This window comes from Neovison vison, chromosome X, assembly GCF_020171115.1.
Source record: "Neovison vison isolate M4711 chromosome X, ASM_NN_V1, whole genome shotgun sequence".
In the NCBI taxonomy this organism is placed as follows: domain Eukaryota; kingdom Metazoa; phylum Chordata; class Mammalia; order Carnivora; family Mustelidae; genus Neogale; species Neogale vison.
In genome coordinates, this window is record NC_058105.1 from 114,124,771 (window position 1) to 114,142,739 (window position 17,969).

Sequence of the window (17,969 nt, forward strand, 5' to 3'; positions counted from 1 at the left end):
GGACATAAAAATAACTTATCTAATGCACCTCATAGCTTTTTTTTAAGATCTTACTTATTCATTTGACAGAGACACAGCAGGAGAGGGAACACAAGCGGGGGATGGGGTGGGAGAGGGAGAAGCAGGCTCCCCGCTGAGCAGGGAGCCTGATGTGGGGCTCGATCCCAGGACCCTGAGATCATGACTAGAGCTGAAGGCAGACACTCAACGACTGAGCCACCCAAGTGCCCCCATCCCATGGCCCACAGGGGAATAATGATTTCAGATAATGTTACGAGTTACTTGATGACTGTATTTCTAACCATATCATTCCCCAGACAGAAAAATGGCATCATTCTTGTCCTTTTGAGGCCAATTACAAAAAGCCTGCCACCAAGTACTCCCAGTAACTTCTGGACCCCTCTACCGTGATTTTACGAAAAGCTGTAAGGAGCGATGACAGGCAAAAGCAAGGTCTGTATTTTGAACTGAAAATATGAAGCTGAACTCCGCTCTCACTTGGAAAACTGCTCTTTCCGAAACAAAGACTTCTCGTGGGTGCCAAAACCCATAAATGTATTCCATCTACTTACTTACTCCTAGAAGTCCCCAATAGGTGTGCACCAGTCGAAGGAATGCTAAAAACCTCTGCAATCAGGGAAAGGTGGAAAGCCCAGAAAAGTGGACGGGTGTGGACATGTTTTTAAGGACAGGGAAGAGGGAAATATGGCTGAGGAGATGTATACTGAACTTAGGTGGGGTAAACAAATCTTGGTGCTCTGACCGACTTCCACAGTGGGCAAGTTGTACACTATTGTGTTCATTTACTGTCAGTTTCCTGCTTTCTACCCTATCAGGAGATTAACCAACATTCTAGTTGCCTTACATCAGCCCCGGAGCTTTCCTGTGGTCTGAAAAAACTTAGCATGCTGAGCTAATAAGTCCTCCACATACATCCTAGGTCTTGCCAAAATGAATGCCTGCTTCTGGAAAGTCCTGTCAACTAGAGAAATCTGTATTCTGGTCGCTTCCATCAGTGATGGCATGACCTTGATAAAGTCCCTCTAGGTTTCTCTGTGTTTGCTGTTGTGAGTAAGAGACAGATCTCCCACTATTCAGGGCCTGATAAGGAGCCACCCAGACAGGACAGGGGCAAACTGGTGAGAATTACTTGTGGGGCATCCATGATTAACTCCTATTCTTAATTCCCAGGCCCCTCACAAGACTCTGTCCATTCCAACAAATGTCAAAGCTGTGACTTCTTTCAAAGCTCTTTTAAAATCTGTTGCCATGCACAAATACCATTGCAGTGTTCAAAAGAAATGTTCCATACCCACGCTGTGCCGTAGCCCTTAGCTCCTGAGAGGGGCCAGTGAGACTGAGGAATGGAGCTCTTTTTATTAATTGAAATTTAAACAGCCACAGTCAGGATCGGGACTCGGGGGCTTAACTGTTCGGGGTGGGTGGCCTCTCGGATTCTTAGTATCTTGCCAAGTCACCTTACTCAAAAGCTTTGAGGCAAATTTTCTATCACCCCATCTTGTCATAAATCTTAGAACTGAATTCCACTCCGGAGCCCAGAGCTCTGAGCAGAGACAGCAACCTTTTCACTTTACTGGAGCAGGGTGGGGAGTTCTCGCATCCCCTACGACTGAGGCGGAAGCCTCCCCCAGCTCCTCTGCCTTATCCGCTTCCAGATCCTGATTCACTCACTACCTCCTCACTACCACAGCGCATGCGTGCACACGTGTGTGTGCGTGTGCGTATGTGTGTGTTCGTCTATTTTGTCTTGTTTGGGTGTGAGGCATCCAGTAGCTCAGTTTACCATGTTGGCCAGAAGCAGACACTACCCGGGGACAACACCGCCATTCTAATTTTACCAGTTCAACAAATATAAAAGGACATTCAGGAGTGGACTTACCGCTTCACCCGCACAGTACTGTCCTGACTCAATTCTTTCATTCTTTCTTCTACTTTGTTCAAAAGCTACAATTCAAAGAAAAGAAGTCATTGGGCTTACAGAATAAGCTGAGTACAACAGCTAAGGCTCCAGGAGGCTGAGGCCATGGTGACAGAGCTGGGCGATATTCCTGACCTCCCCCATCCCCGCAGCGGCCTCCGGGCCTGGCCCAGTTCCACACACCCACGCCAACCCGGCCTCCTGGTGCTAACCTCAGTTCAAGTCACCAGCAAGATAACAGGAAAGGGGAGAGCACAAGGATAATGCAGATATAACATACTGCTCAAGGGTTTACATTTCGTCCAATGGGAAGTAAAATTACTCAGTTTTCAAGCAGCCAAAGGAACAAGGACAAGCCAGGTCCCTAACAATTGAGGAACCACTATTTTTCTTCTAAAATCACTTAGCTGGAGGGAGGAGAATTTAAACTTAACTGGGCGATCAGCACTTGCATAAAATCATCTTATCATTAAAAATATGAGATTTGATTTAACCCTCAAATATCTGTAATTAAAAATCGGTAACAAAAAATTAAATAAAAGTAAATAAAGTGAAAAACCAACACTGTCCACTTCTTGGCCTTGCAAATCACCATCATAACTCTGAAGATCCAACAACACCAATCCATGCGGGTAAATTCTCAAACTGGCAAAGCTACAAAAGAAAGCATAATTTGAAGGTTAGGAATTGTATCATGGCATTCAAAAGAAGAAAAAAGACACCAACCCACCTAACTAAAAGGAAAGACCACTGCTCTTTTTCCCCCTACATTACATGGTTAAGCCTTTGCTTTCTTACAAGAATGTCTTCTTGGAGGTGGGGAGGCACCAATCATTTAGGGAAGATTTAGACAGTCAGCAGATGCTAATGTTTTCACATAACAGGTTTTTGGGCCCCAAAAGTGATTCAGTAGCAAGTTCTGTGAACCGGATTTTTTTTTAATTAAAAAAAAATTAAAGTAAATTCCACCCCAACTCATGACCCTAAAATCAAAAGTCACATACTCTACTGATTGAGCCAGCCAAGTGCCCTGGTGAACCTGATTTTTTTTTTAATCTTTTTACCTTATTGAGTGAACCTGATTTTTCAGAAGGTTCCTGGTACATAATTTGGCCAAGTTTAGTAACCATGGCCCTTCATCTTCGGATCTTCCCAATTAACCTTCAGCAAGTTCACAACGGAGCCATGGTTTTCTGACTGCAAGCAAGTGGTGGTTAAACTGACTGAGATCAGGGCTGGCACACTCTAGCCCTACAGACTGCAAACCACATCCAGCCTCCAAGACTTGTTTTTGTAAAGCCTGCGCACTAAGAATGGTTTTCACATTTTTAAGGAGTTGTTTAACAAAGAGAGAGCGAATATGACAGAGACTCTTAAGTGGCTCCCTACGAAACAAGCTTTCTGACCCCTAATTTGGGGGATCTCTGCATTTTTCTTAAAATATCAGAGTGGGGTGCGCCTGGGTGGCTCAGTGGATTAAGCCTCTGCCTTCGGCTCAGGTCATGATCCCAGGGTGCAGGGATGGAGCCCCACATCATCGGGCTCTCTGCTCAGCGGGGAGCCTGCTTCTTCCTCTCTCTCTGCCTGCTTCTCTGCCTCCTTGTGATGTTTCTCTCTGTCCAATAAATAAATAAAATCTTTTAAAAAAATCAGAGTGAATCACATGCAATAAAAGTCTATTGCGTAGAGAAACTTCTGCTTCAATCATACATGTACCTGTACAGACACAGATGACTGTGTACAGGGTTATGATATAAAAATACTTCTTGGGGTGCCTGGGTGGCTCAATCCGTTATAGGTCTGCCTTCAGCTCAAGTCATTGATCTCAGGGCTCTGAGACCAAGCCCCACATCAGGCTCCCTGCTCAACAAGGAATCTGCTTCTCCCTCAGCCTCTGTCGCTGCTCCTTCCCCTACTTGTGCTTTCTCTCTGTCAAATAAAATCTTAAAAAATAAAAAGGAATAAAATAAAATTACTTCTTAGTTTAAGTTGTGGTTAAAGAAACATTTGAAAAGTACTGAATTAGAAGAACTCTATAGGCAGCGTGCCTGGATTAAAAACTAAACACTCCTAGTTAATTTCACCTTCAGCCTTTGAAGGGCCCCCAAATCAAGTTCAGGTCCAGAAAACCACAAATAATTTACACCTGAATGAGCCTATCATTCCTTCCCCCTCCTCCACCACAGCACAAAGGAGAGGGGCTGAAGAGGAGTAAGGGTGGAGAAACATCACCCTTAAGGGGGGGGGGCTTCTAGTGCAGTCCTCTGCCAATGGAGCTGCAGAACACAGGAGCACAGACAATGCTGAAGTTAAGAGCAAATACAGGGACACCTGGGTGGCTCAGTTGGTTGGACGACTGCCTCCGGCTCAGGGCGTGATCCTGGAGTCCCGGGATCGAGTCCCACATCAGGCTCCCAGCTCCATGGGGAGTCTGCTTCGCTCTCTGACCTTCTCCTCGCTCATGCTCTCTCTCACTGTCTCTCTCTCTCAAATAAATAAATAAAATCTTTAAAAAAAAAAAAAGAGCAAATACAAAAAGCTCAAGGAATTAAAACCAGCCTGTGGACCAGGACCACACCATCAAAAAGTGGCTGTTAATCAAAAGTCAGGCCAGAAGCTGAGTATGGTCCTTCTGAGCTGGTGCCTGGTCGCCCAGGCAGGGGTGGGAGCAGTGAAGTTTCAGGACAGGCACCATGGGGATGGGGCCCAGGGGAGCAAGTGAGAGAAGAGGGAGACCAATGTTGAAAATACATTTTTAAACGAAGCATGTTAATTTTCATTTTTTCTGCTTTCAGAAGCAATTTCTAAACAGCTCTTGTCATTCAAAATTCCATTCCGGGAAGAATTCCAGGTCCCCCAGACAACTGGAAATGGTGTCCATGGTAGAAGATTTAAGAAGTGAGGCAGAGAAGTCGGCAGGGCCTGGCTGCAAAGGCAGGAGATTCTAAGAGAATCAGGCTTCAAAGGGCCAATGGGGATGGCGGGGTGGCATTGTGACATGGTTCAATTTGCTGCGGTCCCCAAAGGATGGACCACATCCAGGACAGCAAGAGACCTTGGCAGAGAAGGTGGAGGAAAGAGGCCAGGATGGAGAGGGGCTGGATGGAAGCCTGCAGGAGCTGGAAGGGATCAAGGACAGCTTCGAATCTCCACTTGCAGGAAACGTGTTATTAACTGGGCCAGGACGAGGAGGAGGGAGGGCAGGAGAGCTTGACGGTGGTGTTGCTTTGGGATCACCCTTTTGGTGGTGGTGTTGCTTTGGGATCACCCTTGAGAAAAATTATTCTAGATACATGTGAGGTATCTGTTAAACACACGCGTGGACATTTACTACATAGTCACAAAAACAAATCTGGGCCTGGTGAGAGAGGAGCTGGGGAATTCTTTGAGAGGCATCAAGAGAGAGAAGACCGGGACGCCAGGGTGGCTCAGTTGGTTGGACGACTGCCTTCGGCTCAGGTCAGGATCCCGAAGTCCCGGGATCGAGTCCCGCATCAGGCTCCCAGCTCCATGGGGAGTCGGCTTCGCTCTCTGACCTTCTCCTCACCCATGCTCTCTCTCACTGTCTCTCTCTCAAATAAATAAATAAATAAATAAATATATTTAAAAAATAATAAAAAAAAAAGAGAGAGAGAAGACCGATTATCCCTGTGGGGTGGAGCATGTTGATTTAGAAAGAGAATAACAAAAGGGGACACTCAGAAGTTCAAGTTTCCCTCATCTCCAGCATTGCCTTTTGGGCCTCTGAGGTTGTGGGAGTGGTTATTTTTCCTTTTAAGAGAGAAACAAGGGAGAGAATGCAGGAAACCGTATGGAATTCTAGTACTTTGTACCCACTGGGGGAAATAGAATTAAAGCCATTGAAAATACCCAGGAGTTCACATTTTAAAATTAATAGTGCAAATTACAAAGAATCTTACTAGTTCTGCATACTAAACCAGTCTAGATAGAATACAAACCTAGACTTAGGATAGCACAAAGAGCTTAATTAACACTCTGGGGTCTTCTGTTATCGGTCAGTTCTTAATTTAGGTTTCCTTTCCTATTCCCACAAAATATTGGCTCTCATGTATATATTGATTAGGTCAAGTCTGGATAGTCTATAAGAGTCTTAAGGAAAAGAAAAAAAACAGCCTGAAATCTTGGATCCCCTCAGCTTCCTGTCCCCTTCCCACTCCGCATTTGATAATGGTCTGCATTAATCACTAACAACTTCTACCAGGGCTATTCGCGGCGTGGTCAGCCGACCACAGACCAGCAGCATCAGCTTGCTGAAAATGCGACTTCCAGTGCTGCCCCAGAGAGGCTCCATCAAAAAACTCTTGGACTGGGGCCCGGGAATCGGGTTTAACCACCTCTGAATCATGGCCTGCAGTTCACACTGCTTTTGCTGCCCAGGGGTTCTGGGTCCTGGCCGCACAGAATCACCTGGTTGGGGGGGTGCTTTGGAAAAATCCTAATGCCCAGTGACCTCAATGTGTGGGAGAGTGACTGGGGTAATGTCTTGCGAAAGCACTCCCGGGGGATTCTACTGTGCAGCAAGGGCTATGAAGCACTGAAATCTAGCCCCTCTAGCATGAAACAGATCCCTGGACACGACCCCTCCCCCTTTGTTGTCCGGCCGTCCGTCTGCCCGGCCCCGCCCCCACGCCCCAGCAGCTGAAGTGCTCAGATGCGAAGGCCCCTCACCTGCCGTTTTTGTTGATATAGGTCGCTAGATAGCCATGGTCTTGCCAGTTGTGCACGGACTCCGTCATCCCTTGCTCCTGGAAAATGGACTGGAGGCCTTTCAGAATGGTCTCGCCATCAGCTGGAGAAAGAGCGAGAGAAGGCAAGGTGGTCAGGATAAAACACATCCCAAAGGAAAGCCAGTGAGGTGTGGTCTGATGACCGAACTTGGTAGGAAAACCTGAACCCAGAGTTGCCGGAAGTCACTTGGGCCCGTCGTCATGAGCTATGGAGGTTCTCAACCCCACGCGGATTACCAGTTTACACAAGACAGACACAAAAACACCAAGCACAGAGTTATTGGGCCAAGGATGCAGACAGGTTTTCGGCCAACTGGAAATGACCCAACACAATGTTTAGTTATGCACAGTGACCTGCACTGTGACCCCATTCGTGGCCAGTGGCCCGTCTTGCCCTCTCCCTCCCTACCCGCTCCCCAAGGGAAGCTCGGTATCCCCGGGTAGGACTTCGGTCAAGGTTATAGAAATTGCATTAATCTCTGCAGGTTCACATGATGCCAGAATCTTCAAGGACATCTAAAATTATGACGCCTACGAGGAAAAGCAAGATGCAATTTGTTCGCCTCCAGTTCGATCTGCTAAGCACTCACCGCCTGAGAAGGGCAAGGTAAAGAATAGAGAGGAGACAAAAGGGATTACTCTGTACTGTCCCACGAGCCCTGCACGGGCTGGTGCTTTTTCCACATGACAGAAAAAAAACAGTGTAGGCTGCAAAGCGTCAAAATGGACAGTATGTACAAAGAGTGTATCTGCGACCCGAACCAAGGCAAAAGAAAAAAACAAAAAGGTTCACAGCTGACCGCAGTGTGGTTTCACCAGAAAACTCACGCTAGAATTCCTTCCATAAACTAAGGAGTGCCAATGCTTGGACTAGACGTTAAGGAATTTTTCCACCCTACTTAGAATCTATCTCCAGCGATGTCTGGAACGATGCTCCCAAGACCTTCCAGAGCACAGTAAGAGTGAAGACCACAAACTGCGTTCAGAGGCCAAATTAGACAGGAAACGTGTCTTAGTCTAGCGAGCACAGACTTTTCAAAAAACTCCGAACTTAGCTGCCACTTAAAAATCAGACTTCAGGGCACCTGAGTGGCTCAGTCGGTTAAGCTTCTGCCTTTGGCTCAGGTCATGATCACAGGGTCCCAAGATCCAATCCAGCCCTGCAGCAGGGTCCCGCCCGGCTCAGCAGGGCGTTGGCTTCTCCCTTTCCCTCTGTTCCTCTCCCTGCTGCTGTTCTCTCTCTCAAATAAATAAAATCTTTAAAAAAAAAAATTCCACCTACCCCCACCGTAATGGGTGGAATGGTGGCCCCCAAAAGGCATGTCCACATCCTGACCCCCAGAACCTGGAAGTGTGACCTGATTTGGAAAAAGGGTTTTGCAGACGTAATTATAGATCCAGAGGTGAGATCATCCCGGATTATGCAGGTGGGACCTAAATCCAAGGACAAGTGCCCTCCTGACAGAAGATGAGACACGGGGATAAAGAGCAGCAGGTGCCAGAACACCGGGAGCCCCTGCAGCCAGAAGATGCAAGGAAGGACTCTCCCCTGGAGCCTTTAGGAGGACCATGGCCCTGCCAATAATGATTTTGAACTTCTGGCCTCCAGAACAGGGAGAGAATGTGTCTGTTCCCGTAAGCCATGTGATCACAGCACTTGTGCCAGAGCTCTGGCAGACGGATACACCCACCAAAATCGGTACTTTCAATTTCACTTAACAAATGATGGCAAACAGCGTAGCAAAAACGGCAGTGAAGGCATCACTTGCTAATCCTTTGAGTCAAACCGAACACAGAGCTATTAGGACAGCACAACCCAAACTCATGGATGACATTTAAAACACAACTAGTTCAGTGTGCAGCTCCAAGCCCCCACACAGCAGCAGGGATACACGAGTGGGTCCCAACGGGGGCCTGTACGGTACCAGCCACTGCGTGAGATGAAGAAAGCAAGCAAAGGGACTTCAAACTTCGCACGACAATATCAGCTGGGGTTCACCCACCAGGAAGGCATCTCCTCCTCTGAGAAGGCAGCACCCAGGAGGCCACAGTGAGAGAGAACAGGGGACCGGGGTAGAGCCAGAGAATGTCAGGGTGGCCAAGCCCTCTGCCAGCTGAGCTGTGGCTGCACCCGGGAAAAGGCCCCCCATCAGGGAAAGGCTCCTGGGCCTGCGCACACCACGCCCCCATCGCAACACAAGCACTGACCTCACGCCTCATTAGTGTCGCTCAGTTCCGGCAAAACTGTGTCTTTGGGAAACTCACGGAGAAAAGAGCTGGCTTCGTGATTCTCAAAGTGGTTTCAGGAAATTAAAAGGGGGAAGCTTGAATTCTATCCTCTGAATGATACGCAGTTTTAAGACCAAAATCCACCCCCTAAAAATTTCCGACTTCAAACTTCATAAACAAAAGAGACCTCGTGGGGCGCCTGGGTGGCTCAGTGGGTTAAGCCTCCACCTACGGCCCAGGTCATGATCCCAGGGTCCTGGGATCGAGTCCCGCATCGGGCTCTCTGCTCAGCGGGAGCCTGCTTCCTCCTCTCTCTGCCTGCCTCTCTGCCTACTTGTGATCTCTCTCTGTCAAATAAATAAATCAAGTCTTTAAAAAAAAAAAAAAAAGAACCTCGTTCAGTCTGTCTGCCACTGAAGCCTGCTGGGGACAAGCTACGAGGAAGTGACTGAGCTGCAGGGCGGTAAAGACAACGTGCCCAGCATGGCCGAGTCCCACTGAGCCCAGCGCTACTTGCCCTGAACAAGAAAGCCACTATGTCATTATTCAACCCCTCCTTGGCTAGAACACACGTTTTCTGTTTTGAAAGTGTATAAAACAAGTCATCACTCCTGGTAAATGGCCGCAAGACTGGGTTCTGTTGGCACATTACAGAACACGAATCCCCCCTATGCTGGTGAGGGGGACCATTCAGACAGGGCACCCCACGCAGGGAAGGCGGACCTCAGTCCCAGGGCTGAGCTGGAGAAAACTCTCCCTTGGGCCAGGGAAAGGGGTGTCTTTGTCTAATACACCGAAAACCCTTGATAGAGAGCCGCCCCCTTTTTCTAGCAGGCACAATTAGTGGAAAGGCACTGAGGGGGCCAGTGGAGGCCCTCCCACCAGGTTTCAAACTGAAGAAAAACATATTATGACAGAAACCCAATGGAGAGCATTACGTATTTCTATACTATGGGCTTGCCCCTCTGTCCAAAGAAATCTGCCAGGTCTGAATGTTATTTCCGGCTGTCACCTCTGCCTGGTCCCTTGTGGGCACTCAATGTGCCAGCCCTGCGGGGGATACACTGATGTGCCTTTCTGCACTCATTGTTCCCAGCCCTTGGAGAAGATTCCAGAAAGGGGCTCCAGAGCAGAAACTACCCAGCAACTCTTTTCCAGAACTAAGGTTTGAAAATGAAAAAAAAGCCAAGGACATGAGCTCCACTAGGTTCAACAATGAGGCTTGCTTGGTCATTTTTTTAAAGATTTTATTTATTTATTTGACAGAGAGAGATCACAAGTAGGCAGAGAGGCAGGCAGATAGAGGGGGAAGCAGGCTCCCTGCTGAGCAGAGAACCCAATGCAGGACTCGATCCCAGGACCCTGGGATCATGACCTGAGCCGAAGGCGGAGGCTTTAACCCACTGAGCCACCCAAGTGCCCTTTGCTTGGTCATCTTGATCTCAGGGGCTCAATAAATGTTTTGTGGTAAATGAAAATTTATTTTAGTTGGCTAAATTAATCAACCATATTGCTGTATCTTTGTAGAGTTTCTAGAATGTCTAAACCTGTGGTTTTCAATCCTAACAATGCATTATAATTACCTGGGGAGTTTTTTAAAAGTGGTATGTCACATCCCAGACCAATTAAATAAAAACCTGTGGGTGAGAACCAGGCATCAGTATTTTTCAGAGCTCCCTGGGAAATTCCAATGTACAGCCATGGTTGAGAACCACTGAGCAAAACCACCAGATACAAGAAAGAACAAGAAATCCCCACTATTTCCAAACTCATTAGTCGAGTCACCAAAAGGTTACAAAAAATGTTGAAAAGGGTCTGACAAAAGCCTGAACTCCTTACTAACAGGTAGCCTCTTACTAGCCAGTAGCCTAGGACATGCCCCAGAAAATGCTTTGCAGTTATCCAATTTCAACCTTCATGTCTGTCTAGTAAGAAACACGTAATGTGACCAAACACAATGTACTTCACTGTATCGGGGTTCCTCAACTGGGGTTGACGACACATGGTGTGAAGGACTGTCTTGTCCCTCATGTGCCTTTGGCAATCCCGGTCATACACACTACATGTGGGTAGTATCCCCGCTCTGTTTAAAGAGAGAAAGACCCCACACCCCCACTGCCCGGAGGGTGGGGGTGGGCAGATGCGTGGTGGGAAATCCCTTGAAAACTACCAGATGCTCCACAGGAGTGAAAATAAGCCTGGGGTCAGAGCATGCCCAAATGTGGGAACCCCAGACTGCAATGTCAGAAGCGGCTAAAAACCAGAAAATCTGAGAGTAAATTCAAATGCTAAAGAGAGATCATCACAGGGCTTTCAAGTACCCATGGTAATCTAAAACGTTTGGCACAAGTTCTTAGAAAACTCTGACCAGGCAAGAATGACGTGCAACTCTTACACAACTGAGCCTTCCGAAGTGCTCAGCAGCACAAGTGACCCATCTCAGGGCAAAATGTGTCCTTTGTCCACTAGACAACTCAATGTCCCCGTTTCTAGACCACCGCCCACTCTGTGTTTATTCAACAATAACTTAAAAAGAACCAATTTGGAGGTCTAGTCCAAATTAAATACACCACTACCAAAAGAAAGGAAGAGAGGATGAAAAGTGGAGTGGCGGGGGGAGAGGTAGGGAATGAAGGCCCACGTTTCATCTCGCTGCCTCATTTTCTCCCAGAGATCCATTTGTAGGCCGCTCGGACCATCAGCTCCATCTAGATGGCTGAACACCCCCCCCCGGCCCCGCCTCCTGCCTCTCTGCTCAGCACACTGTCCCACCCAGTCAAGTCTGAAATGGAGCTCGGACTTCTCTATCCCTCCCCTAGGTGTTAACGAATACCCTTGTCACCTAAAATCCCCCACGATGCTCCCCTTGAAGGTTCTTGTACAAATCCCCCACCACAGCCTCCCTGTCCCTCCAAACTCATTGGCCAGGCACCCAGCCGGCCCCCCACCCCCGCCACGCGCATCACACTTCCTCAACCCTCAAGATGGGGGCACCACTTTGCAGGGTTCCTGTAGGGAACCAGGCACCAGTGTTCCTTCCCTCCATCCCTCGTGATCTGGTGCAGCTGCCACGTAACCGGTGCTCCGGTGCTCCGTAGGCGGGCAGCCTCAAGTGCAAGTTCAGTAGAGCAGCTGCACTCACCCAGGCTGACCAGCCCAAACACCTAAGACACCCGGCACCTTGGCAAAGAGGGGGGAAAACAAACTTCAGTTAGACCTATTCTCACTTCTTTCTTCCCGTTTTAAGTAATGGCTAAGATCCTGTGGCCTCCTGAACAAGGTGAATTCCAGCTGCGGCTGCCCTGAGGGAATAAGCAATTCCCCTACATCTGGGGAAAAAACCTGCAAACTGCACCTTGCATCATGAAGTCCTTTTCAACCTAGAACACTTGGGCAAAGAACTCGGGACCCAGTGTGTGGCAGCCGCCCTCGTGCAGGACCATCAGCCTGGCTGAGCGCCCTGGCCTCCTCTGCAAAGTCAGAGGGCTGGAGCCCCGGAGCCGCTCACATTCTAGCAGCATCTGGTTCGTGAAATGAGGAGACCAATTTCCATCCTTGTCAAGCGTATCTGGAATTACGAAGACTCCTGCCCATCAATGCCCTGCCCCCTGTTACTATGCTTCCTAGTTCTCCCCCTCGATGGCTGAAGCTAGTCCATCCCCAAGGGGTTGATGAGTCCCATCATCACCTGTGCCCGAGTGGTGGAGCCCAATGCCCAGCCTCCTTCCTGCTCGCCCCTCTCCACCGACCCTGGTACCTCCGGAGCCTGGTGCCCTTAACTCTCTCTCCTCCACGCTCTGAGCCAGACATCTGTGTCCCTCTCCCTTCCCTCTCCCTTCCCTCTCCCTTCCCTCTCCCTTCCCTCTCCCTTCCCTCTCCCTTCCCTCTCCCTTCCCTCTCCCTTCGGGTCAGAGGCCACGCCCACGCCCACGCCCCCTCCTCCTTTCTGAGAGCTGGACTCCCCCCTGGGAGCTCACAGCAAGGGGAAGCATCACCGGAGAAACTGGTGTTGGAGAAGAGGAGCCAGGTTTGGGGTTGCACGGTTCCCCCTCACACATAAACCAGCTTTCAGGGTACCCCTGACAGGCTCCGAAACCTAAAGAGGAAGAAAGGGCAACTGGACTCCAACACAGCTGGAAGCCATTCCCGTATCTGCTGTTAAGCATCCACCCAGATGTGCTAATCTTGACAGTCGTGTTGCTGACATGGCATGGGTCGAAACTCAGGACTGTACACAAAATTTCCTCAATGTAAAGCATATCAAGTTTAAAAAAAAAATCTAGTCCAGAGTTACCAGCACCACTGGCAGAAAAACAAAACAGCACAGCACGCCTCGTGCACTCCCTCTCACCCACGTGGGGGCTCACAAGTGCCTACCGGTGTGAGAACATCTTCTGAACTCCCCGGGGACACGCTAGGTGTGATCAGAAACGTCAGTGCTGACAGGCAGCGAGTCCAGATTACCGAAATCAACTGATACCCAGAGAAAGCCTTCCGATTTCACAATTAAAAAGAGCTTAACACTTAAAATTATGTTTAAAGAAATCTTTTTTTTTTAAATTTTAACAAAGGGTCTGTGTTTCGAGACATCTCAAGACATTCAGAAGCTCAATAAATTCCCAGAAATTAAAGTGAAGGTCAAGCAGATGGCTTCCTGCGCTGACTTCCAAAGCTTCGGCTTCAATTCCCACGTCCAGTTCCTTTCACAACAGCTGCAAAACGATTAATCTCATCAAACAACACCAAGACGATGTTCAGAGCAGCAGGTTTCACAGAAATCAAAATTGTCCATGAAGCTGTAAACGGGTAAACAAACTACGGTCTAGCCACACCATGGCCGACTTACTCAGCCGGAGAAGGAACGCGGAACTGCTATGTGCTACGACACGCAGGGCAAGACGCTGAGTGAAAGAGACCAGTCACAACGGGTCACGCATCGGAGCATTCCATTTATAGGACACAGGCAGAAAAGGCAAACCCCTAGACGTAGAAAGCAAATTAGTGTATGCCAGGGACTGGGAGGAACAGGAAGCTAGGAGGAATGGGGCTGGTGGCTAAAGGGTATACGTCTCTTGCCGGGGTGATGAAAATGTTCTAAAATCATGGTGATGAGGGGCGCCTGGGGGTCTCAGTGGGTTAAAGCCTCTGCCTTCGGCTCAGGTTATGATCTCAGGGTCCTGGGATTGAGCCCCGCATTGGGCTCTCTGCTCGGCAGGGAGCCTGCTTCCTCCTCTCCCTCCGCCTGCTTCTCTGCCTACTTGTGATCTCTGTCTGTCAAATAAATAAATAAAATCTTTTAAAAAAAATCTAAACATAAAGGCAGCACTTTTAGATTCTCAGTTACTGTGAGGGAATCAAGGCGATGGAAAGTTCCAGCACGAGGTTGTTCCCCTTCAACCAACCATAAGCCATGCCCTAGGCACCAGATTAAAGGGGCTGGGAGGGGAGGTTTCCTCTGCCCCCCCCACCCCTCCACACACACCTGCCACGGAGTAACAAGTGTCTGAGCAGCTGCTGGGTGCAGGCGCTGTCCCGGGCACTGGCCGTGGCTTCCACGCCACGAACGCATACCTGCAGCCAGTCCCAGCGCCTCGCCTCACTGTGATCACGGTGGCAATGCACAGTGTGGCCACTACCGTTCCTAACAGTGTAGCGTGCATGTGAAAGTTGCCCCGAGAGTGGATCTTAAAAGTTCTCATCACGAGGAAAAAAATTATTTAACGATGTGTGGCGACGGATGTGAACTAGACTTCTCGGGGTGATCATTTCACAAGATGTACAAATATCAAATCATGTTGAAGGCCTAAATCGAATGCTTTATGTCCCTTACACAGTTCACCAAAATATTCTTCTATATTTAAAAATCAGAGCAGTGAGGTGAAACACGGAAACCCCAAAACATAGAAAGGGACAAAAGACACCTTGGAGGGCTTGTTTTCAGAGCAGTTTCTCTTTTTTCTTTTGAGAGAAGAGGGCGAGCGCGCGCAGGTGTGTGTGTGACAGTGAGGAGACGGCAGAGGCAGAGGCAGCTGAGTGCAGAGCCAGACACAGGGCTCGATCTCACAACCCTGAGAAACCTGACCCAAGCTGAAATCAAGAGTCGGACGCTTAACCAACTGAGGCACGCGGGCATCCCCAGGGCAGTTGCTGGTGTTCATAGAGAGCAACCAAACCCGGAAAAATGAGATACGGAAAGAAAGAAAAAGACCTACTGACACTGGATGGACAGCCACACAACACAACACAAAATACGTGCAAGTGTGCATTCAAGAAAACCACATGGCACTGCTTACTGTGCCAGCCGCAGGGACTGTTTCTTAAAACTCACGTTATCGTACCCTAGGCATACTGTAAATGGGCGGCTAATTCTTTCACGGCCCTGCCTTCCCTTTCCCACTGCAAGAGAACAGTTAGAAAGCCGTTTCCCGTCACCCCAACACCTGCTGGAAAAGGCCACGAGCCTCTGATATAACCACCTCAGTCTCTCCTAGGGCCAATCTCCTTACGACATTAAACAAGGGCTCCTAAGAATAAAATTTATGAGACACCATCCTAACCCCTCTTCAGTCTGGAACCCACACAGTAATGCAGTACTGTACCCTCTTGCCCCCGGTAAACCCACCCCCCTCCAAGACCAGGAGTCTTCCAAGCAGCCACAACCCCCAAACCTCAGTCAGCACCGGGAGCGAGGCACGTCCACGAAGTGCTCACGTGGCTCGAACTATCCAGTCCTCGCATGGCGACCCAGTCCTCCGGGGAGGCCAACCAAGAGTTATAAAGAAAGGCACAGAAAAGGGAGATAATGCAAAACGCCTGGCTTTCACCTGGGGAGCAAAGCGAATCGCAGCCATGAGATGCAGGACATCTGGCCACCTGAGCTCTCCCAGAAGGCGTCATCTGAGCAACATAAGGTGTGCCTGGACTCGACGGGTTCAAGATCCGTGTTTCCAGGGCGCCTGGGTGGCTCAGTGGGTTAAGCCGCTGCCTTCGGCTCAGGTCATGATCTCAGGGTCCTGGGATCGAGGCCCACATCGGGCTCTCTGCTCAGCGGGGAGCCTGCTTCCTCCTCTCTCTCTCTCTCTGCCTGCTTCTCTGCCTGCTTGTGATCTCGCTCTGTCAAATAAATAAATAAAATCTTTAAAAAAAAAAAAAAGATCCGTGTTTCCAGAAGAGGAAGTAGTAAACTCGGGCTGGAGCTGTGGACGAGAGCAGAAAACCACCAAGGCAGAGGGCACCGAAGAGGCCAGCACCCCAAAAAGCCCTCTCTGGGTGCTGAACTCAATCCAGTGGGAAGAAGCCCAAGAAATGAGGTGAAATCAGACCCCGCAGCAGCAAAAAAGGGATGAGCAAGGTGGTCAGAGGGGACTGGTAGGGTCTGGGGTCAGAGGACAGGAGAAGATGACCGAAGGCGCCTGGACCAGGAAAAATAACCAGCACTTCCAGCTTTAGTTCACAACAGCCATGCCCAGTCCACTGTGAGGAGTGAAAAGCATCCCAGCTGCCAACGGCCACCTCCCCTTCATCCCACAGAACAGCCGGATGAGAACAGGTCACAGGCCGGCCCAAGGTCAGGCAGCAATGGTTTCCTTCAGCTCCATGCAGAAGAAACCCCAGAAAAAAAGAAACCAGGAAGGTTTCTTTCCCAAAGTAGAAACTGTGGGATCACCACCTTGATTGTGCAGGAGCCCTTAACCAGGATCATCAACACCCTGCTCTCTTCCCACTGACTTGAGGTGGGCAGAACGCCTCACGGGGTCAGATCTATTACCCATTTGTGTTTCTGCAAACAGTCCTAGGGTCTGTGCCCAACCTTCCATGCCAGGTTGCGAATCAACCATGAAATAGTATTTCCAGAGATAGAGCAGTTTGGACTTTGTGGCATCAAAAAGCACATTCTTGTCAGAGCCATCCCTGAGGTGAGCCCCGGCACCTTCGCTTCTCCGGGCTTTGGCCAAGGCAGACTCAGTGACGTCAACATTCAGGACTGCGCCCTTCAGGCACCTCTCCGAGGAGATGACTCCGCGCCCGGGAAGTACTGGAGAAGTTAAGTGCCACAGAGATCAAAGTCAAAGGACACCAGTCAAAACTCCCCATACAGAGGAAGGAGCGTATGCTATGATGGATTCCAGATGAGAAAAAGGCCATGTGGAGGCCTGGGAATCTGTACTTGAGTATTTTTCCAGATGGCTTTAAAGTAAGCCACTGCACTTAGATGGTCTGAAGGCATGGGTGGACAAACGCGTTCCTTAAAGGGCCACACGGTAAAGATTTTAGGATTTGGCAGGCCTAATCAGGGCTCTGGAAGCCACCCGGAGGCCATACAAAGGAGGCCAGAAGAATTCGATGTGCCCCAGGTGCCCAAGTTTGCTGACCCCTAAATTCCTAACCAATAGGTATAGGGACACTATGCTGTAATTCTACAACCTGAATTTCCAGAAGTGACAGTCTTAGCGTTTGGGACTAGAATAATCTGAGGAATACTTTCTCCATTCAAGTTAGCAATTTATTAAATGCGGGGAGGGGGACGGTTGGAGGGAATAATAGCTAATAACCTATATAACCAGGACCCGCTGTAGATAGAAAAAGGATAATAAACGAATCTTACAAACAACTGTACACATTAATTTAGCAACTTAAAAAGAAATGGGCCAATTCCTCAAAAAACACAAACTATCACAACTCGCCAATATGAAGTAATCTAAATAGCCCTGTAACTATCATAGAAATTTAATCTGTAATTTTAAAACTCCCAAAATAGAAACCTTGCGCACAAGAAGGGTTTCACTGGGGAGTTCTACCAAATATTTAAAGAAAAATAATACCAATTCTATACAAAATCTCTTGCAGAAAACAGAAAAGGAATGCTATATTCATTTTATGAAACCATAGTCCTAATACCAAAACCAGAAAAAGACCGAGTCCTCAAAGAGAAACCTACAGACCAGTATCCCTCTTGAATATATACACAGAATACTCCTTTTGCAATCCTTAACAAATAAGATTTCAGCAACAGGGCGCCCGGGTGGCTCAGCTCATTAAGCTGCCTTGACTCA

General features: G+C 48.7%; 1 protein-coding gene across 1 annotated transcript in view; it reads right to left on the reverse strand.

Moving 5' to 3' along the window:
• Positions 1-17,969, reverse strand: part of SMS (spermine synthase) — a 49,579-nt gene that overhangs the window by 22,390 nt on the left and 9,220 nt on the right. Inside the window, exons 2-4 of the mRNA XM_044234451.1 lie at positions 6,629-6,749; positions 2,503-2,593; positions 1,901-1,965 (exon numbers count right to left, since the gene is read on the reverse strand). Coding sequence (XP_044090386.1) covers positions 1,901-1,965; positions 2,503-2,593; positions 6,629-6,749 — 277 coding nt within the window. The remainder of the gene's footprint in view (positions 1-1,900; positions 1,966-2,502; positions 2,594-6,628; positions 6,750-17,969) is intronic.